Source organism: Schistocerca gregaria, chromosome 8 (assembly GCF_023897955.1).
Source record: "Schistocerca gregaria isolate iqSchGreg1 chromosome 8, iqSchGreg1.2, whole genome shotgun sequence".
NCBI classification, from domain to species: domain Eukaryota; kingdom Metazoa; phylum Arthropoda; class Insecta; order Orthoptera; family Acrididae; genus Schistocerca; species Schistocerca gregaria.
Genome location: NC_064927.1, coordinates 496079534 through 496102103, shown reverse-complemented (window position 1 = coordinate 496102103; position 22570 = coordinate 496079534). Strand labels below are relative to the sequence as shown.

Sequence of the window (22570 nt, the reverse complement as noted above, 5' to 3'; positions counted from 1 at the left end):
AACAGATTCAGAAGGATGTATGTTGGGAGATGAAGAAGCTTGCACAAGATAGAGTAGCATGGAGAGCTGCCTCAAACCAGTCTCAGGACTGAAGACCACAACAACAACATGGCCTTTAGGTTTGAAATTGAAGACATGGTACATCTTGTTTCACACTCTATTCCATTCCAGGAAATGGACAACCTCTGCCTTGAATTGCCCCCAGTTTTTGCCAGTCTGAGCACAGTAAAGAATTATGAGATGCACATCACCTTGAAATCAATGGCCATACCTAAATTTTGTCTTGCTTGGTCTGTGCCCTTCACCCTGAGATCGGCAGTCAAGATGGAACTTAATAGTTTGCAGGGCCTTGACCCATTGAACCAGCCACCCCTAGCCAATGGGCTGTACCAATGGTTGTTATTCACAAACCTGCAGTGGTACTTCACTTGTGTGGAGGTTTCAAATCCACCATTAATAGTCAGTTGGTAGTGGGTTCTTACCCAGTTCTATGGGCCGACAAAATCCTCATGAAACCAGCGTGTGGTAAACGTTTTTACAAAATTCATTTGGCAGAGGCATATTAGAGCTTCATCTGGTTCTGCTTTCCAATAGATTATGGTTATCAACACCCCGTTTGGGTTATACAGTTACATGTGTTTGCTTTTTGGTGCCATGAATGCCCCCATTATTTTTCAGTGATTCTTAGAACAGTTAATATGTGATGTCTCATGTTGCACAAACTATGTAGATGACATTATCTTCACAGAGGCCTCACAACAGGAACATCTGGACAATCTTTGGACCCTTTTCACTTGACTGCAAGAGGTAGGCTTTAAGTACAACCAGCAGAAAAAGTTATCTCAGGCAGAAGTGGAATGTGTGGACATTCTTTGTTCAAAGGATGGCATCCGTCTTATGCCACAGCATGTAGCAGATATTGCCAACCTTCCTGAGCCATGAAACCTGAAAGAAATACAACCATTATTGGGAAAAGCCAGTTACTAATCAAAATTTATCCCCAATGCAGCAAATGTCATTCATTCCTTAAACAACTTGTGGAAGAAAGGTGTTCCTTTTGTTCGTTCTGGGATGGTGACAATGTGCCAAGCTGTTGCTAATGTCTTCCCTGTCTTGGTACCTTACACTAGGTAAACAGCTGGATCTTGCCACAGATGTGTGCCAGTACACATTTGTGATGGTTTTGTCTCACATGGCAGCTGATGGTTGTGAAAACCTCTGATATATGCCTCAAAGACATTGACAGCTGCTCAATGCAATTACTTGCAAATAGGAAAGACAAAACATTGGCAACTGTCTGTGCAGTCGGTAAGTTCCACATTTTCCTATCTGGAAACAAACTGAATCTCACCAATGACCAAAAATGCTAGTGGTGCTTTAGGCCCCATTCTCTGCTTCCTGAGAGGATCACACAAAGACTTCAGCAGTGGGCTTTATTATTGAGTGTGTATCTATATGAGCTTCATTATCATCCCATTGATTGCCATGCCAATGCAGACATGCAGGCCCTGACACAAAATTCAGCAAAATAGAAGCTATGTGTTTCCAAATTGACAATTATGTCCAGCAGGTGTTGGATAGGCTCCTAGTCACAGAAAAGTGCACAGAGAACACCACTCAGCAAGATCTAGTGCCCCGTCTGGTGTCCCATTTTGTGTCAATATGTTGGGCTCAATGGCTGCCTGCTAAGGAGTCAGACTCACTCTGCATTTCTTTATTCATAATTGGCTGCTGGTGGTTGCTGGAACAATCCTCCTCAGTATGGATTTGGACAAAGTCTGCAGTGTCATCTTGCTGGTCCTGCAATCCTGAATTTTTGCACTTCTGCACTATGGGCACTGGGACATAAACCACGTGAAAATCCCAGCAAGGTGTTTTTTCTACTGACCCAGCATTGATTCAGCAACTGAGAAGCTAGTTTTCTGGTGCAAATGGCGTTCTGATCAACAGGCAGTCCCCAAAAACTTTTGCTCTGTGGCTCACTCCCTGTCAGCATTGGGACCACATCCAATCAATTTTGCTGGTTCTTTCTGTCATTTCATGTGGTTAGTTGTGGTTGATGGCCTATAAAATTACTCATACATCATGCACACCACTTTGGCAGAAGCTACTTTGCAGGCTCTAACTCAGATTTTTGCGATCGAAGGATTCGCACAGGTGATATCTGCAACAATGGCACACAATTTACTTTGGCATTGGTTTGTGATTTCTGCATCCGGAATGGTATTACTCACCTCACATCCACATCATTTCACCCCCAAACTGAATGGCGAGGTGGAACGTATGGTGTGTACATTTAAGTCACAGTTGGCAAATTGCTTGGCAAACTCACCTGGCGATATAGGGTTGCCTCCAATCCTAAGCTCCTACAGGGTCATCCCACTGAACAGCCACAGCCCAGTGGAGGTTCTCTATGGCCAGAAACCCCAGATATTGCTACATCTGCTCTGTCCTGTGCCACAGCCTGCGGTTTGGCGGCACCCTTCACGATATGCTGTGGGCGATCCAGTCTGTGCAAGCAGCTTAGGTCGGTGGCTGGGATGGGTGCCAGCTATGGTTCAGGGGATGCATGGCCAGTGAATGTTCACTGTGGTTTCCGGTGAGGCATCACTCCCTCACCATCAGAATCAACTATGCCCTTGCTGGGGCAATAGCCTGCTGAAGCCACAGGCAACACAGTTGGAGATCTCTCCTGCAACTGCCTCCCTATCCCAGGGACAAGGTGCCACAGAGGCTCTTACCCTTGATGTGCTGGTGGGCAATGACAATGCCGAGGTGAAGCCACTTCCCACCCCAGACCCTCAAGTGGCATCTGACAGTGGCTGCCAGAACACCACCTGTCTATTGGAGCACTGTGTGGACGAAGCCCTGTCATTGCTGCCTCCAACTTCTGCAGACACATGGTCCACAGAGCCCCCATGTGAAGGGGGCTGTCACTGCAGCCAGTACACCCTTGTCTGGGCCATTTCCATGTGCACCTTGTGCTGACTTTCTGCCATCTGCGGTCATGCTGATGTTTTCCTGCTTTTTTTGTGCACTGGTGCTTGTCATACCAGCTCTGTGGAAGAGGGGAGGGATGAGGCGGTGCACCGTGTAATCCTCCAGTACAGCATTTCTACACAGTGCCAGTGGTGGCTGGATGAAGCAAGCGTGCCACCGTCACCTGCAGCCAGCATCCCAGCCAGGATATGAGAACACATTGAGCCACTGCCAATGGGGCCTTGTGCCCTCTCATCTTCTCCACCGTATGCAAATGTTCTCAAGTCAGACCAGCTCCACACCTGTGTGCATTCAGTTGTCAGTGACAGGGCTCTGTATTTCAAATGGTTCAAATGGCTCTTAGCATTATGGGACTTAACACCTGATGTCACCAGTCCCCTAGACTTAGAGCTACTTAAACCTAACTAACCTAAGGACATCACACACATCCATGCCCAAGGCAGGATTCGAACCTGCGACTGTAGCAGCAGCATGGTTCCGGACTGAAGTGCCTAGAAGCACTCGGCCGCAGTGCCGCTTCTATACTTCAACAGTTAATAGTTGTGTTAATGTTTTATAACCTTGTCAATATTTGGTGTGCAGTTATCAGCTGACATAATTTTTGTGTATGTATTTTTTGTCAATAATGAGTGTAGATGTACCAGTAATAATGGTATATTTCATGTTTTTATAGAAAAGCAAATTTTTCTGTGAGTTTTAGCCCCATCATGCATGTGAAATTGATAATTGGCTACAAAACTATAAATAGTAGATGTTTTGTGACTAATTTATGCCTATTAAGTAGACTTCACAAACAAAATATTATTATGTATTCAAAGCTCATTACAGTATTCAGTCAAAATAGTGCATACTTTTGCTTGTCTAAGTGGTGACATTTATTTTTAATTTGTCTTTTTCAGGTTCAGTGAATATGTTTCAGTTATCTGTGGTCAATCCATTCATGGGACTGTTCTTCCTTTCAAATTATGGAATACGTTCCTGTAACTTAATCCTTGGAGAAGAGGAAATCCAAAAACTATATAAATCCAATGAGAAATTTGATGCTGTTATCACTGAAGATTTTTATCAAGAATGTTACCACGTATTTGCATTCAAGTTCAATGTGCCTCTGATCCAGATTGTTCCATACGAAGGACATCAGTGGGTTGGTGACAGGGTGGGCAATCCATCAGAAATTGCTTACTTTCCAGATCCTCTCTTCGCTTACTCCGACCACATGGATTTCTTTCAGCGGCTTAACAATGCTGTGTTTGGAACAGTGGGAAGGCTTTTTCGACAATGGTACATACTGCCAGGCATGGATGCTGCAGTTCAGAAGCGTCTCAATGATTCAGCAATTCCTAGTTTGGCCACCTTGGAAAAGCAAACGTCATTGATGCTCATTAATTCCCATATGAGCATTGGATATATAAGACCACTAGTGCCAAATATTATAATGGTTGGTGGCATGCATGTGAAGCCACCAAAGCAGCTTCCAGAGGTGAGCTTTTTGTTCTGGCAGCATCAATTACTTTTTCACTTCTGCAGTATTATAAATGTAGGGATGTAGACATCGAAATTCATACATTTGTTCATGAGAACCTGGTCTTTCTGTTGTGAGAGAACTATCTTTTCTTTGTGTATACTGGATGACAATAGCACAAGCATTTGCACAGATTTGAAGTGTTGGTGAGCAGCCTGGCTCTACAAATATGGCATGAGCACGTCTGACTGCCACATACAGGTTATAGATTTAAGTCCCTGTCCTGCCAGAGATTTTCCTTCGTTTTCCTTGATCCAAAGTTTGGAAAGGGTGCACTGAGGCTTATTAGACTGGTGATAAAAAGTAGCAGCTCCAATGTGAAAAGCTTATAATGGCTGGGAGACTGGTCTGTTGATCACATGTCCCTCAGTGCCATATCCACTGACACGGTTGATAGAAGATGATCTTCATGACCTGAGTGCAAAACTATTGTTAGTTCTAGACAAACATAAGACAATTTAATACTGACTTCAATTATTGAATGTCATTAAGTCATGCATCAAATGATTATTTGGTTTGCTGTCATATCCATTACAAGAGGTAATTACAGAAGATTTACAGATTTTGGAAATAGATGAATTTGCTAGTGTACTACATGAATTCCAGGTTCAAAATTACTGTGTAAAAAAATGAGAATGAAATCAACCCAATGATAAGCTAATGGACAAACTTAATTAATCCTACTTCATTTACAGAAATATCTTTCACTACTTAGTGACCAAATAAACTAGGCAAAAAACGATTGAGAGAGCAAGGGAAGGAGAAGGAGGAGTCACCATGGATGGGGGGGAATCTGTCTACTAACTACCAACATTTTCAATTCTTGCATTATTCTATCAAGGTTCTTTTGGGCTTGCTACAGTTGCGAAATGTGAGTTGCATCACATGTGTAGTCGGAAGTACATCACAATATAGCAGAAGCAATAATAATATAATTTACTTAGCTGAAATATTATACTGCAGGTCCTTGTGTTTTGTAACTATTACATCAGACACTTTTCTTTTCATGCACATGGTTTATTTGACAGTATACAGTGAACCAAAACTCTGACAAAGATCTCATACAACATCTAAACCACAGAGACACTGTGTTGTGTAATCACAACCATGAAACATTTTGTAGATTTATGGCAATTAATACACTTTATGTTCTTGTTATATCATCAGTTACTATTCATTTTACTGTTCAGAAACAATTTTACAAAAGTTTTCAAATTATTTAACCATTTCACCTAATATTTATAACATTACACTTTTTTATGAAATTTTCTATCTTTTGACACCAAAATGTGGTTTTCTACTCTTTGCTCTCTCTGTGATTGAGATGCAAAACTGTCACTTTCAAAAGGCTTCAACACTAGCCGCACATATTTTCATTAATTTTTCACTACCTCAATCACGTGCTATCTGGTTTTCCTCAGTCAGCTTTTCTCTTTTGTACAGAAACTGAAAATGTAAGGTTCTACAAACAACAATGTTCCCATTCTTTTGTGCTCTTTCCCCCTTTATCAATTTCCACAGTTACATTAGTATACTTTAGAATGAAGTTAACCATGCTATTTGCATCAGAAGATGTTATTTTGTACAACATAATAACACATAAAAATAGTAAACTTCCAAAATGATAAACCATTAATCAGAAACATACAGGTATTGAGTATTTCACTAATCTGAAGTATTGTTTTCTTTTGCTGTTGCTAGCTTAGACATGTGGGAGTTTCTGATCACAGTGCTCATAGAGAAATGTGAGAGAGCAGACAAACTGAATTCACATGCACTTTATTGCTTAACACAGAGACACAAAAAGAAGCATGTGCATGATACAATAGCAAACAGCAGACTGTGTATATGGAACATACTCCCCTCACAGGAGGTCAGTCTTTGACCAAAGAGTCTTATTATCTTACCCTTGTATTATTGGTGATGAGGTCAGAACAGAGACCCACCTTCCCTGACCTCTCCCCAACTTCTCACAGTGGGAAAGCAGAGTACTGAGGGATGAGGTTACCAGAGGTCACATCTGCCATGTTATCATCGCACTGTGCACATGACTGCCTGTGCCATGACTGGTTTCTATACAGTGCATCACTGGGATATTTCTCAGCGAGAGAGAAGAAAAATTATGTGGCATTTTATCCACATCCTATCTCAATAAAGTTGATATTGGCTGAGGCAGGATGGAGATCAGTGCAGGTGGCCATAGTGGGATTGTAGGCCTTCATTGAGGTTGTCAAGTTGTTGGGGGAATGCTGGGTTATTTTTCAGGGCCTGTGTGCATGCACAGAGGCAAGTATTGCCTCCTAGGACTCATTATTGGGGGGGGGGGGGGGGGGGGGGGGAACTCATCAGCCAATAATCTTGATGTAATCATGAATCATGGCCAGTTCAATATCACTGGGCAGGTTGTAGCAGTCTGGAAATAAAGGTGTTCCAAGAACGAAATTTTCATACTGCAGCAGAGTGTGCTCTGTTATGTAAGTTCCTGGCAGATTAAAACTGTGTGCCAGACTGTGACTCAAACTCAGGACCTTTGCCTTTCATGGGCAAGTGCTTCGTCATCTGAACCACCCTAACAAGACTCATGACTTGTACTCGGAGTTTGAATTCCACCAGTACCTCATCTCCTACCTTCCAAACTCAACAGAAGTTCTCCTGTGAAACTTGCAGAAATAGTTGCAGACTGAAAATTTCATTCTAGAAACACCCCCCAGGCTGTGACAAAGCTGTGTCTCCACAATACCTTTTCTTCCAGGAGTGCTAGTTCTGCAAGTTTTGTAGGAGAACATCTGTGAAATTTGGAAGGTGGGAGTCAAGGTACTGGCAGAAGTAAAGCTGTGAGGTCATGCTTGGGTAGCTCAGTTGGAAGAGCACTTGTCTATGAAAGGCAAAGGTTCCGAGTTCACGTCTCGATCTCGCACACGGTTTTAATCTGCCAGGAAGTTTCAATAAAGATGTTGTTAACCTGTCACTGATGATTCTGTCCATTGACCATGCAGGCTGGTGTAATATGATTTTATGCATAGTTTCATGCTACATATCTGTGTGTGGAAATGTCACACATGAATCCTGAGGGGCAGGTGGGTCACACATAGAGGACACATGTGCACTGCAACAAAAACTCATTGTACTGACCTGTGTCTGAGAAAGATCGGGCACTGCATTCCCTCTTGGCTGTACACATGTGTGTGTCTGCTGCTGATGTCCTTATGATTGCTGTCACATTTGTCTGTGTTATGCAGGGAGATGCCAACAGACTAGTGTCTCGTGAAGGCAGCTGTGTATCAAGTGGCAAACTACGGGTACAGATTCATCACTACTCAAAAGATTATGGATTCCTCACATCAGTTCTAGTGAGAGATGAAAGCAACAGAGGAGATCCACACCTTAGATTTCAAACATCAGTGGCAAAAATTGCCAAGGAAATTTTTTATATAGGTCTGGGATTGGTGCTTACTTCTGAGCCACTGTCGATAAGAAAGTATTCATCTGTTGAGTGATCTGGCATGTAGAGTCTACCACTATCATTTAGAGCTGGCCAAAACTAGTGCGTGGCATCATCATGTGCTGTGATATGGATTGTGTCTCACATTTCAGTGCTTGCACAGCCTGGAAAAGTTGCATAACCGGTCACAAAAATGAGTGTGAAGCCAATTCAACCAAGTTCACAAAGACACACCAGTATGTGGAATTTGATTATTTGCCATGGGTATGGTTGGTGCTGCAGGCCAAACGCCAGCAGCTTCAAATTAGGAGCTAGGGATGCCACTCTTGTGAGTGTACGCAAGTGCTCTCATCACAATGACTGCGGGTGGTAGCGAGCAGCATGTCATGTTAGGAATGTAGTGGCACTGGTCATTGTTGTCTGGTATGTTCATGTGTTGTTGCTACAAGATCATGAAAAGTCTGTCAGCCTGTTCCATCATTTTGTTTCCATGGGAGATCATTACCATCTGTATATTTGGTGTCAGTCTGATGAGCCACAGTGTCCAAAGCATAGTGTTTGTCATGAGCGATGAGGTGATAGATTCACAGAGACGTCTCCAAAGCTGAGATGGTGCTCTGCTGCCAAGCATGTCCTCCTAAATCATCATTTGCAGCTGTTGCTATCATGTTTTTGTGAGCCAGTGGAGCAATCCCTCTTTGGCAGTTATGAATTTGCCATTAGCTGGTGGTGCTGGTATGAAGTTGCTAATGTGGCTTCTGTGGAGAGAATATATTACAATGATACCATAAATAAAACTAGAGAAAACTTTGCAAACGTTGACAAAACTTCTTTGCATTACAATTTTGATATGGCACAAGAGGTACACATACCAAGCATTCGTTTGCAGCTGGGCGCTATGTAATTTTGGTGCCATTTAACGTCAGTATTTGGGTGTTATGTGCAAGACCACAAATAAACAAATGAACTGTCTTATTCCTGAGAGTGCCAGCACAACTAAAAGTTCTAATTCTATCACTAGACATTTTCATCCTCATTTAGAAAATAACAGTTTGCGAGAAAAAACAAGAGGTTTGCTAAAATAAAAACAAGAAAATTGTTGTCATTCATGCCAGTAGGCTTCACAAAATTTACTTGCGATTGGGCCTGAGAGATTTTCTTTAAAAAAAATGTCTTCTCTTTGTCAGACTTAGTTGATTGCATTGAAAGATCAACACCAACAACTAATGTTAATTCCACTGTGATGGTTGGAATGAAAAAGATGAAGTCCTTGTCCCTTATAACTCAGTACAACCATTTTGAGTCCAATGAGGAGAAACCATGACAAGGAAACATCAAGAATACCACTTCATAAAATCAGACTGTACTGTAAAGACTAATTCAAAGACGTTTTATGTCCTCAAGTTGAACTTAAACCTGTTGCTGAAACTGAGTAGTTTTGCAAAACTCATTGTATAATACTTAAAAGAGGGAATTTATAGCTGCATTTTGGCATTTAATTAATTTCTGAAATGTAAAATATAAATGTTTTGTGGTACTTTGAACTTTTGAATGCATTTTCCTCAAAATGTCCATTTTCATTTAATAAGCTTTAAATATCTATAACTTAAAGGAAAAAAATAGTCATGGTGGTTGCACCAAATTATTCAGAATTTAATGCCTAATTTGAAAATATTAATGACTTAGAATTGACAGTTTCCCTTTTTTTCTTTTTACCTCACATTTCCCTTCTCTCACTGACTGTGATGGCCAAGTGGTTCTAGGCTCTTCAGTCTGGAACTGCTACAGTTGCAGGTTCTAATCCTGCCTCGGGCATGGATGTGTGTTATGTCCTTAGGTTAGGCAGCTTTAAGTAGTTCTAAGTCTAGGGAACTTATGACCTCAGTCCCTATAGTGCTTAGAGCCATTGGAACCATTTCCCTTCTCTCGAAGCATTTGTGTACCTGATAGACAATCAACAACATAAATGAATGGTTTATCTCAAAACTGCTAGGCAGTGATATGACTTATTGTGGTTATTACACTGAGATAATTCTAAGCATAATTTTTGGTTTATACACCATATTCAAAATTTATTTTGCATATATTGGTAATAATAGATTAAGCAAAATAGAACATTATAAAAGCAAAAATTTCTCATATTAATAAAATTAATTTTAGGACTTGAAGAAGTACCTTGATGAAGCAAAAGAAGGAGTGGTATACTTCAGTATGGGGTCAAATCTAAAAAGCACTGATATGCCAGAAGAGAAAAGAGCAGCCTTCTTAGGAGCATTCTCCAAAATAAGACAGAGGGTACTATGGAAATGGGAGGATGATAACCTTCCCAACATTTCACCAAATGTGATGATTAGTAAATGGCTGCCACAGTCAGATATTCTTGGTGAGTGAATTACAGTAACATACTTGTTTGTAATAGTGTGAACAGAGGTTTTTAATGTTTTTGTATCTGTGTGAAATATGGTCATCAAAATCAACAAACAATAAATTATTTTAGAGGGAAGAGTCACAGAAAGGTTAGGTTTCACAGCCAGAGAGCAAATAAACCTAAAACCGGGTTAAATTGGAAAGTTAACCAGCACTCTAACTTACAGAATACACAGCAGGGCATAATGAATATGAACCTCTTTCACTTTATCCAGTAAATGGCTTTATTAATGCTTATTAATGATTAGTGCACCTTTACAGAGAAGACTAGCAGAATTAGTAGTATCAAACAACAGAAAGTCCAGGGTGGAAGAAGAACTATATGGAAAGGATAGGTTGCTACTCACCGCACAGAGGAGGTACTGAGTCACAGGCAACCACAAAGAAAAAGAGTGCTAGAAATATTTTAGCTTCCAGAAAAAGTCCTTCTTCATAAACAGGTGTGTTAAATGTTGCACGATTCAAGTTACCTTCTTAGTTCCATAGAGAAAAATACAGAGAAAGGAGGAGTTGCCACATTTGTCAGAAACTGTTTTGCTTTCAAGAATATTAATATTAATAAATTTTGCTCATAGCAGCAGTTAGAAGCTTGTGCAACAGAAGTAGTATTTCATGATAAGTCCTTTATAATAGTAGGTATATACAGATCACCTTCAGGAAATTTTAACCTATTCATAAAAAAATCCAAAAGCTCTGTTGTCCCATTTAACAGTAAAAAAAATTAAAAAAAGGAGGAAATAGTGGTTGATGGTGATTTGAATGTGGATTTATTGAAAAGCTCTGTCAGTGTACATTATTGCAGTCAGTAACACTATCATTCGATTTAGTTCCTACCATGAACTTTCCAACTAGGATATGTAAATGTTCTGAGACTGCTATTGATAATATCTTTGTAAACAAATCTGGGGAAAAAAGTCGTATCACAAAACCAATAGTAAATGGGCTATCTGATCATGACATGCAGCATCTTGTGTTAAATGTCAAAACTTTTCAGGATAAATCTGAGTACAGGAAGGTAATAAATAAGTCAAAAATTGAGAATTTCGGGAAATTGCGCAAAGACATGAATTGGATAGATGCTTACAATACTTCTGACTCAAATGGAAAATATAAAGCATTCATTAACAAAGTTACCTCCACTTTTGAAAACAGTTTTCCCCTAAAGGTAACTCAAATCACACGGAAGTCAAAAAATAAACCATGGATTACACAAGGAATAAAGATATAATGTTGGATGGAAAGGAGACTGTACCTACTACCTAGGAACAGCTCTGATGTTAGCATTGTATTGCATTACAAAGAATACTGCAAAATATTGAAGCAAGTAATCCAGAAATTGAAGCAGCCTTATTAAGAGAAAAAGATAATTACATCGGGCAACAAAATAAAAATTGTATGGGATATAGCAAAGACAGAAACAGGTGGGGCCAAAACAGAAGAGGAACAGATAGCTCTAAAAATAAATGAGACCCTGGTAAGAAGTGCATGTAGTGTTGCAAACCTCTTAAACAATTACTTCATTTCTGTTACTGACAGCTTGGGGTCAGCAGGTTCGGAGAATGGTGCAATGGAGTATCTGAGGGCAGTGTTTAAAAATAAATTCAGTAAAATGGAAATGACACTCATATCTCCCAAAGAAGTAGCATCCATCATAAAATCCTTAAAATCTAAGTATTCTAGTGTGTGTGATAACATATCAATGAAGTTAATCAAAGAGTGCGCATGTGAGTTGAGTTCTATCTTACTTGTGTAATCAGTCTCTTATCAGTGGAACATTTCCAGATTGGCTAAAATATGCTGAAGTTAAGCCTCTTTACAAGACAGGGGATAAAGAGATACCATCAAACCATTGACCAATTTCACTTTTGCCAGCTTTCTCAAAAATATTTGAAAAGGTTGTGTTCAAGCATCTCTTTAAGCATCTGACTGCAAATAATATATTTTCCAAGTCACAGTATGGATTTCTTAATGGTTCTGATACAGAGAAAGCTGTAAATGGAGAGGAAAAAATCTACTCACCAAGTGGCAATATAGGAACACACACACACACACACACACAAAAGGGTTTATTAACTTTTACAAGCTCTTGGGACCAGTGGCTCCTTCTTCAGGCAGAAGAGTTGAAGGGGAAGGCAGAGCGGTGCAGGAAAAGGACTAGAAAGGTTCGGGGAAAGGGAAGCAGTTCAGAAAAGTCACCCAGAACCGCGGGTCAGGAAAGACTTATTGGACAGGATGAGAGGGAAAGAGTGATTGTTGGGGACTGCACCGGATGAGATTTGAAAAGTTGAGAGCTTAAAGGAGGAAGACAGAGTAATATGCAAGACAGAGATACTTACTAAAACATCATGCATGAGTTAATAAGAGTGAAAAGCTAAGTGCCTTTATGTAACAGAGGTGGGGGCGGTACATGTAAAATAGACAAGTCAGAAAATGAAAGATGTAGAAAATTGAAATGGAGTGAAGAAGGGAGTAGTTACTGTGAATAAATGTTGAGACAGAAGGACTCAACATAAATTAAGGCCAGGTGGGTGGCAAGAACCAAGGACATGTTGTAGTGCTAGTTCCGCCTGAGAAACGGGTGTCTGGGGGAAGTATTTAGATGGCACTTGTGGTGGAACAGGTACTGAGGTCATGACTGTCACATTGTACAGCATGCTCTGCCACAGGATATTGTGAGTTGTCTGTATACAACCTCTGCCTATGCCCATTATCCTGATTGATAACTGGATGGTAGTCATGCTGATGTAAAAGGCCAAATGGTGTTTACACAACAGCTGGTGTCATTTCACAGGTGGCTCTCCCTTTGATAAAATATGTTTTGTCTGTTACAGGGCTGGAATATGTGGTGGTAGGAGGTTGCATGGGGCAAGTTTTGCAGCGGGTACAGTCACATCCATAACACTTTGTTTGCTACTTCAAATCTGATTTATTGGTATATTATATTGTTTACATGTCTGTAACTTTTTAATGCTGATTAGCATAATTAAAATGGAACAAATGTGTTTTAAAGTGTAATTTTTGGGTTGTTTGTGCGGGTGTAATGCAGGTCCTGCATTCAACTATGTGAATATCCTCCCAAAACCAGTCTAGAATTTGCCAGTAGAACTGACTTTTCTCAGGCTAGTACTGAACTGAGACAGTTCTCATCTTCCAGTTCAACACACTGCTGTGCAGACATAGCAATGGATTGCAGGAATCTTAACTCCTTGTCTACATGTTGCATTCCATAGAGTTTACGGAGGTATCAACTGCTCAAGAGGACAATATTCAGAATATTTTCCTCTCTTCACCCAGCAAATGGCATTTTCTTGTTCTGACAGATGAATTTGGGTCCGCATATGGTGCACAGTATAAGATGGTTGTGTTCTGCTGAGTCTATTACAAATGTTCTCATGCTCACCAGTCCCTTTAGAATTAGAGCCCACAGAAGTAGACTTTAGTCCATTTAGCCTTGGAAGCATCATACTTCATTCTATTTACAGGCATGAATCAAGTAATCATTTGATATTTTGCTTAATTAAGGTTAATTATGAGGATATTGGAGAACAGGAAAGGTCATACCACAAGCGTAGCACCAGGAAGAATCCGAATTTGGCTCCATTATTGAAATATTTTGTGAGCCACTAATTTAGATGTACTTTTGACAGAACATATTTTGCATTAAAATTGAAGGAAAAAATTTACACTAACATTGGTCTTCAGGTTAACTGGCTTATACAAACTTTGATTTAAAGATAAAAGAAAATGCGATTACAAAATTAATATCTTTTGCTCCCTTTATGGATCTTTTGAGGATCATCTTTCTTCTTGTAAGTGTTTATCCTCCTGAAGCTGTTAAATGCAAATATATTGTCTCATGAAATTTGGCTTAAATTAAACTGATATGTATCATAAAACTCTGTGTATGGTCATGATCATCATTCAGTTATATCATGAATTTAGAAATATTTAGCAGTTGTTCCATCTCAGCTACACCATTGTTGTTGTTGTTGTCTTCAGTCCTGAGACTGGTTTGATGCAGCTCTCCATGCTACTCTATCCTGTGCAAGCTGCTTCATCTCCCAGTACCTACTGCAACGTACATCCTTCTGAATCTGCTTAGTGTACTCATCTCTCGGTCTCCCTCTACGATTTTTACCCTCCACGCTGCCCTCCAATGCTAAATTTGTGATCCCTTGATGCCTCAAAACATGTCCTACCAACCGATCCCTTCTTCTAGTGAAGTTGTGCCACAAACTTCTCTTCTCCCCAATCCTATTCAATACTTCCTCATTAGTTATGTGATCTACCCATTTAATCTTCAGCATTCTTCTGTAGCACCACATTTCGAAAGCTTCCATTCTCTTCTTGTCCAAACTATCTATCGTCCATGTTTCACTTCCATACATGGCTACACTCCAAACAAATACTTTCAGAAACGAATTCCTGATACATAAATCTATATTCGATGTTAACAAATTTCTCTTCTTCAGAAACGCTTTCCTTGCCATTGCCAGTCTACATTTTATATCCTCTCTACTTCGAACATCATCAGTTATTTTACTTCCTAAATAGCAATACTCCTTTACTACTTTAAGTGTCTCATTTCCTAATCTAATTCCCTCAGCATCACCCGATTTACTTTGACTACATTCCATTATCCTCGTTTTGCTTTTGTTAATGTTCATCTTATATCCTCCTTTCAAGACACTGTCCATTCCGTTCAACTGCTCTTCCAAGTCCTTTGCCGTCTCTGACAGAATTACAATGTCATCGGCGAACCTCAAAGTTTTTACTTCGTCTCCATGAATTTTAATACCTACTCCAAATTTTTCTTTTGTTTCCTTTACTGCTTGCTCAATATACAGATTGAATAACATCGGGAGAGGCTACAACCCTGTCTCACTCCTTTCCCAACCACTGCTTCCCTATCATGCCCCTCGACTCTTTTGACTGCCATCTGGTTTCTATACAAATTGTAAATAGCCTTTCGCTCCCTGTATTTTACCCCTGCCACCTTTAGAATTTGAAATAGAGTATTCCAGTCAACATTGTCGAAAGCTTTCTCTAAGTCTACAAATGCTAGAAACGTAGGTTTGCCTTTTCTTAATCTTTCTTCTAAGATAAGTCGTAAGGTCAGTATTGCCTCACGTGTTCCAACATTTCGACGGAATCCAAACTGATCCTCCCCGAAGTCCGCATCTATCAGGTTTTCCATTCGTCTGTAAAGAATTAGTATTTCGCAGCCGTGGCTTATTAAACTGATAGTTCGGTAATTTTCACATCTGTCAGCACCTGCTTTCTTTGGGATTGGAATTATTATATTCTTCTTGAAGTCTGAGGGTATTTCGCCTGTCTCATACATCTTGCTCACCAGCTGGTAGAGTTTTGTCAGGACTGGTTCTCCCAAGGCCGTCAGTAGTTCTAATGGAATGTTGTCTACTCCGGGGGCCTTGTTTTGACTCAGGTCTTTCAGTGCTCTGTCAAACTCTTCACGCAGTATCGTATCTCCCATTTCGTCTTCATCTACATCCTCTTCCATTTCCATAATATTGTCCTCAAGTACATCGCCCTTGTATAAACCTTCTATATACTCCTTCCACCTTTCTGCCTTTCCTTCTTTGGTTAGAACTGGGTTGCCATCTGAGCTCTTGATATTCATACACGTGGTTCTCTTCTCTCCAAAGGTCTCTTTAATTTTCCTGTAGGCAGTATCTATCTTACCCCTAGTGAGATAAGCTTCTACATCCTTACATTTGTCCTCTAGCCATCCCTGTTTAGCCATTTTGCACTTCCTGTCGATCTCATTTTTGAGATGTTTGTATTCCTTTTTGCCTGCTTCATTTACTGCATTTTTATATTTTCTCCTTTCATCAGTTAAATTCAATATTTCTTCTGTTACCCAAGGATTCCTAGCAGCCCTCGTCTTTGTACCTACTTTATCCTCTGCTGCCTTCACTACTTCATCCCTCAGAGCTACCCATTCTTCTTCTACTGTATTTCTTTCCCCTATTCCTGTCAATTGTTCCCTTATGCTCTCCTTGAAACTCTGTACAACTTCTGGTTCTTTCAGTTTATCCAGGTCCCATCTCCTTAATTTCCCACATTTTTGCAGTTTCTTCAGTTTTAATCTGCAGGTCATAACCAATAGATTGTGGTCAGAGTCCACATCTGCCCCTGGAAATGTCTTACAACTTAAAACCTGGTTCCCAAATCTCTGTCTTACCATTATATAATCTATCTGATACCTTTTAGTATCTCCAGGGTTCTTCCACATATACAACCTTCTTTCATGATTCTTAAACCAAGTGTTAGCTATGATTAAGTTGTGCTCTGTGCAAAATTCTACTAGGCGGCTTCCTCTTTCATTTCTTAGCCCCAATCCATATTCACCTACTATGTTTCCTTCTCTCCCTTTTCCTACACTCGAATTCCAGTCACCCATTACTATTAAATTTTCGTCTCCCTTCAGTATCTGAATAATTTCTTTTATTTCATCGTACATTTCTTCCATTTCTTCATCATCTGCAGAGCTAGTTGGCATATAAACTTGTACTACTGTAGTAGGTGTGGGCTTCGTATCTATCTTGGCCACAACAATGCGTTCACTTTGCTGTTGGTAGTAGCTTACCCGCATTCCTATTTTCCTATTCATTATTAAACCTACTCCTGCATTCCCCCTATTTGTTCCTCCTGCCACCGAACTTCACTAATTCCCACTATATCTAACTTTCACCTATCCATTTCCCTTTTTAAATTTTCTAACCTACCTGCCCGATTAAGGGATCTGACATTCCACGCTCCGATCCGTAGAACGCCAGTTTTCTTTCTCCTGATAACGACATCCTCCTGAGTAGTCCCCGCCCGGAGATCCGAATGGGGGACTATTTTACCTCCGGAATATTTTACCCAAGAGGATGCCATCATCATTTAATCATACAGTACAGCTGCATGCCCTCGGGAAAAATTACGGCTGTAGTTTCCCCTTGCTTTCAGTCGTTCGCAGTACCAGCACAGCAAGGCCGTTTTGGTTAATGTTGCAAGGCCAGATCAGTCAATCATCCAGACTGTTGCCCCTGCAACTACTGAAAAGGCTGCTGCCCCTCTTCAGGAACCACACGTTTGTCTGGCCTCTCAACAGATACCCCTCCGTTGTGGTTGCACCTACGGTACGGCCATCTGTATCGCTGAGGCATGCAAGCCTCCCCACCAACGGCAAGGTCCATGGTTCATGGGGGGGAGGCTACACCATTAGCACCCTGTATTGTATTTGCTTCGGGGATAGTTTTTAACTGGACACAGGTAGTAATAAGCAGCAAAGCAATAAATACATCGTCAGGATTGTGTATACATTGAGATCAGTATAAATAACACAAATAAATAAGAAAGTAAATAAACAATAAGCTGTTAAGAAAACTGGGTCCACTGATTGAACTTATGATCTGTATGAAAACAGTTTAATTGAAAATATTTCATTCTCTGATATTTCTTTAGACCTACAGTACTTTAATTATTGTTTTTATGTTACAGCTCACAGGAATGTAAAACTGTTTATTACACACGGTGGGCTTCTTAGCTCCTTGGAGGCACTGCATCATGGAGTTCCTTTAATTGCAATTCCAATTTTTGGGGACCAGAGGCTCAACGCAGACCGTGCAACAAAAACAGGTTATGCAGTGAAACTCGATTTTGCAAATGTTACCACAGAATCAGTGCAATGGGCACTATCGGAAATTTTAGAAAATCCAAGGTACAGTAATCAAATAATTTATACAGGAATGTTTATTCAGATTTCATTTGCTGTTAAAACACAGACTTTTTCCTATGGTTTAAAGGCAGTAATTTTAAATGGCTCAATGCTTGGTATTCTTGAATACATTGATCTTTTATCTTAAGCCATACTTGAATGGGAATAGTATTCTAACATTTATATGGATGTAAGATATTTGAGACATGCCCCAATTTCAAGGTCCTTTTTGGCTGAGAAATTTCTCCCCTAAAATTCCCTTTAGAGTTCAGTTAGTATATTTGCTAATTTTATGTTGATAATAAATTCTCTAATGGTTTTATCTATTGTCTCTTTATCTATTGGATAAAATGCTTTCTTGAAGTCAACAAGCAGTAAATAATAAAGGTTTGATGGTTAATATTATGCAAAAAATAATTGATATTATGTTAATATTCTTGTGTGTGCAGTGTATTCCTTTTGTAAACCCCACTGATGTTCTCCCAGTTGTTTTCTTAAACTTTATTTAACTATGTTCAGAAGAATTTCTGGTACCATGCAATACGACACTGTCAGTGGTGTTGCCGTGTAACTGGTAACATTTTGTTTGTCTTCTTTTTCCTGCAGTGCGTGAATTAATGCTGGTTTCCACTCTTTTGGAATATTTCTGTTTTCCAAATATTTTCAAAAAGCAACTGTTGACTGAAATGCTTCTGTTGCTATTCTCTACTACTAAATAAGTTCAAAGTTTGATTTCTAATAGCATATTATGTCAAAATAACTGTAATGGTTCTATTGCAATGTTTTAAAAGATATTTGAGAATAGGATGGCTGATCTGTGAAAAGTTCGTTTTTGACATTCCATTTTTATACTGGATTCACTTTATGTCTTGTATGCTGCCAGAAAGTGGAATGTCAGTAAAAGTACATTTAATCTAATCTAATTTTATCTTATCTGAAAGTAACCATTATTAATTTATTCTGTTGTCAAGTATAACCTCTACCCATACTGACTCACAGGAACTGTGTACTTCAGTTTTATCACACGAAAAAGTATCTCTTACAACAACAAAGATGCCGTCACCAACTGTATTTAAACTATCCTTTCTGAGCACCATTAGGCCTTTTATAAAAATTTTGGCTGAATTTATCTCTGGCTTCAGCCAGCTTTTGGTACCTATAACAATTTGGACTTCAGTGCTTTCTATTAGCTCTTTTTCTTTCCTAGTGCAGCTACAACAGGTTATGACTACAATACTGATAATACACTTAGTCTCCATGCAATTATCATTTATTTTTAGTAGGTGTGTAGAATTTGAAGTTTTTCTGACTCACTCAAGGTATCAAAAGTTATCCCAGTTTGTAAGAAAGGGGAAAAATAAGTTTCCTGAACATGCAAAACAATCTCAATTGTGCCAATATTTTCGAAGATATTTGAGGACTGCTACACAAACAAGTAAACAGCTACTTTGAAAACCACAGTCTCCTATGTAACAATCAGTCTGGTTTCTCCAATCGGAGAAGCACAATATCAGCCATTTCAGAAATTATGGATGAAACTTTAACAGCTCTTGAAGACAAAAATGTGGTAACACTGGTATTATATGATCAAAGCGGTTTATTCAGTTCCATTCCTGTTGGCCTTCTGCTTAAGAAACTGGAGTTTTATGGGGAGTGTGGGAGCACATTAGCTGTGATGAGTTCTTGTTTAAGCAACAGAAAACAATTTGTCTCAGTCAAAAGCGTAAATTCATCCTTGAAGAAAATCAGCTCAGGTGTTCCACAAAGGTCTGTTCTCAGACCCTTCTTCTTCATTACAGCGATCAATGGCTTGCCTAATGACATAGCTCACTCTGTCAGTTGTCTTGCTTATGATACAACACTTCTTATCACTCATCACAGAATTTCAGATCTGAATAAGATAACAAAAGAAACTCTTGATATGGCCTTGGACTGTTTTACAGCTAGTGAACTCCTGTGTAAGAGCAATAAAAACTCACAACTCCTAACGGAAGGGTCAAATGAAGTAGAAAATAAGTCACTAAAATTTTTAGGTGTTTGCTCTAACTCCAAACTCCACTGGGAGGAACATTTCTATCATGTATGTGAAAAAATATCTCATGTGTCGTACCTCATTTGGAAATTTAGTGACATAATGAGCTTGGATTACCTTAGATAACTGTTCCAGTCACATATGTCATATGGTCTGATTCTATGGGGACACTGCCCTCACATCAAGAATATTTTAAAAACACAAAAATGTCATACACATATTCAGTAAAACAGGTCGTATGGAGCACTGTTGTCTCCTTTTTCCACACTCAGAATACTCACAACTATAAATTTATACATCTTTATATCTCTGCTCCATATTAAAAATAATATTTCAGACTTTGTGGTTACAGGAGAAATTCATGAACACAATGCCAGAGCTAAGGCTAATTTAGATCTACTAAAGCTCAGGTCAGTCAGACTGAAATTCTCACAAAGTGAACACACTGAAAATTTCCAATAAATTATCAATCTGTGGTTGGTCTACAGATCTAAAAATTTTAAAATGAACTTGTACAGCTGGCTGCCAAATAACCCGTTCAACTGTATATAAAAAATTCTTTGAGATGCCTAAGGACAATATGAGTATTTAACAAATTTCCATATACTTTATTGTATTATTATGTGCTGCATTTATGTCTTGTATAATTATATTCTGTGTACTCTAGCCAATTATTATGCACTGCCTTTATACCACACTGTATTATAGTATAGCTTATTGACACTAGTTAGTTCCCCTATAGTGCATTTATTATTGCTGTACTTAATATATATACCAAAGTTTAATGACGTTAGTTTATTTATTATTATGTATGTAGTATTAAATCCTGAATTATATTCTAATGATGAAACCTATTTCTGACTTAATTTTATTTATCTGTTCTTTTTCCACAATGTTTTACAGATGTGAGAATATGATAAGTGCCAATACTAATTTCTTTCATGTATTTCAATGTTCATTTTTAAATCGGTCTATAATGTATCTAAATTTAGAGACTTAATTTCATAATTTTTTGTTTACAGATACACAGAGAAGGCAAAATTTTTGTCAAAACTTTTCCGAGACAGGCCAAGGCCTCCAATGGAAGAGGCTATGTACTGGACAGAGTATGTTGTTAGGCACAAAGGTGCTCCCCACATGAGATCTGCAGCTCTGGATCTGACATGGTACCAATATCTGCTACTAGATGTCATTGCTGTGTTGTTGTTGGCAGTGGTTGCAGTGATTTTTACAGCTGTGTTCCTAATTAGGACAGTTTACAGACTTGTATGCGGCAAAAGCAGTAAAGTGAAAAGTGGGGGGCAAAAGAAAGGTGTGAAAAAAGACTGAAACATTGTTACATTTCTGTCTGTGTAACACAGATGAACTTGTATATATGAAACTATTAAAATGTGTCTACCGGTACTTCCATCATATTTTGAATGATCATATTTAATTACTTAAAATTTCAAACTGATCTTCACTATCAACAGTTAAACTGTTAGATATTTTAAGTGCTTGAAGATGCATTGATTTCTCTGAACTGCTTAGTACCATCCAACTATTGCTCAATTTGATGTAGTAAAAGTGCTGTTAAAGTCAGTGAAAGCTATGACAGGTAAGAGTTGATTTGTTATTTGTATGGATATAGCTTTACATATAGATTTATTTTGATTTGTATGGATATAATTATTGATTTTGTATTAATTTTCACATCTCGTATTAATTTTCACATTCTAATTTTTCTGTACATCACAATCCAATCATAGATAAGTACATTAGATGTAATTAGAATAGAAGAAGTGGTATGACCTATGTTTTCAATTTGCTAAATGAGAACCTATGATCTCCTTGGCAGATTGCAGGTGAATTAGTTCTATTCTCAGCATTTTACACTGCCGAATTCTGAAGCAGACAGTTGTCATCACTAATTGTAAATGTGCTCAGATAACTTGGAACACTATAAAAGGGCAGGAGGATATCTATATCTTGTAATCATAAGCTGAAATGTAAAGGGCTGTCTTGAGCAAAACACTTCCTCTTTCCTAAATAACCAGTGTGTTTCTGAAAACAGTGATTTTCCATTGTCTGGAATTAAATCCTACACCTTTGCACGCCCTCTTTTGGAGTGACGCCCTGTGTGACTCTGTCTGTCAGATGGTGATGTCATCCACAGTTCTATCCTCTTCTGTCATCATCATACAACACAAACATATCACTGTATATACACATCACTTAGTCGCTTCCACACAACAGATGGTCTGCCTATGTAGCTTAGCAATCAGTCACTGTGTGTGTCTCCTGTGCGAAGAGCCCAGATTCGATCATCAGTAGTGCTGAATATTTCTCATTGGTGTGAGTGCTGAAATGGAGTGCACTCAGTGTTTTGAGGCCAATTGAGGGGCTATTCAAGTGAGTAGTTGTCCCCAGGTCAGTAGAGGT

The 22570-nt window shown here is 39.1% G+C and overlaps 1 protein-coding gene across 1 annotated transcript in view; it reads left to right on the top strand.

The window, feature by feature from the left end:
* Window positions 1-21553, top strand: part of LOC126285265 (uncharacterized) — a 165293-nt gene extending 143740 nt beyond the window's left edge. The window contains exons 9-12 of the mRNA XM_049984556.1: window positions 3900-4480; window positions 10125-10347; window positions 17901-18120; window positions 21172-21553. Of these exons, the coding sequence (XP_049840513.1) occupies window positions 3900-4480; window positions 10125-10347; window positions 17901-18120; window positions 21172-21478 (1331 nt within the window). The 3' untranslated portion in view covers window positions 21479-21553. The remainder of the gene's footprint in view (window positions 1-3899; window positions 4481-10124; window positions 10348-17900; window positions 18121-21171) is intronic.
* Window positions 21554-22570: the final 1017 nt, after the last annotated feature.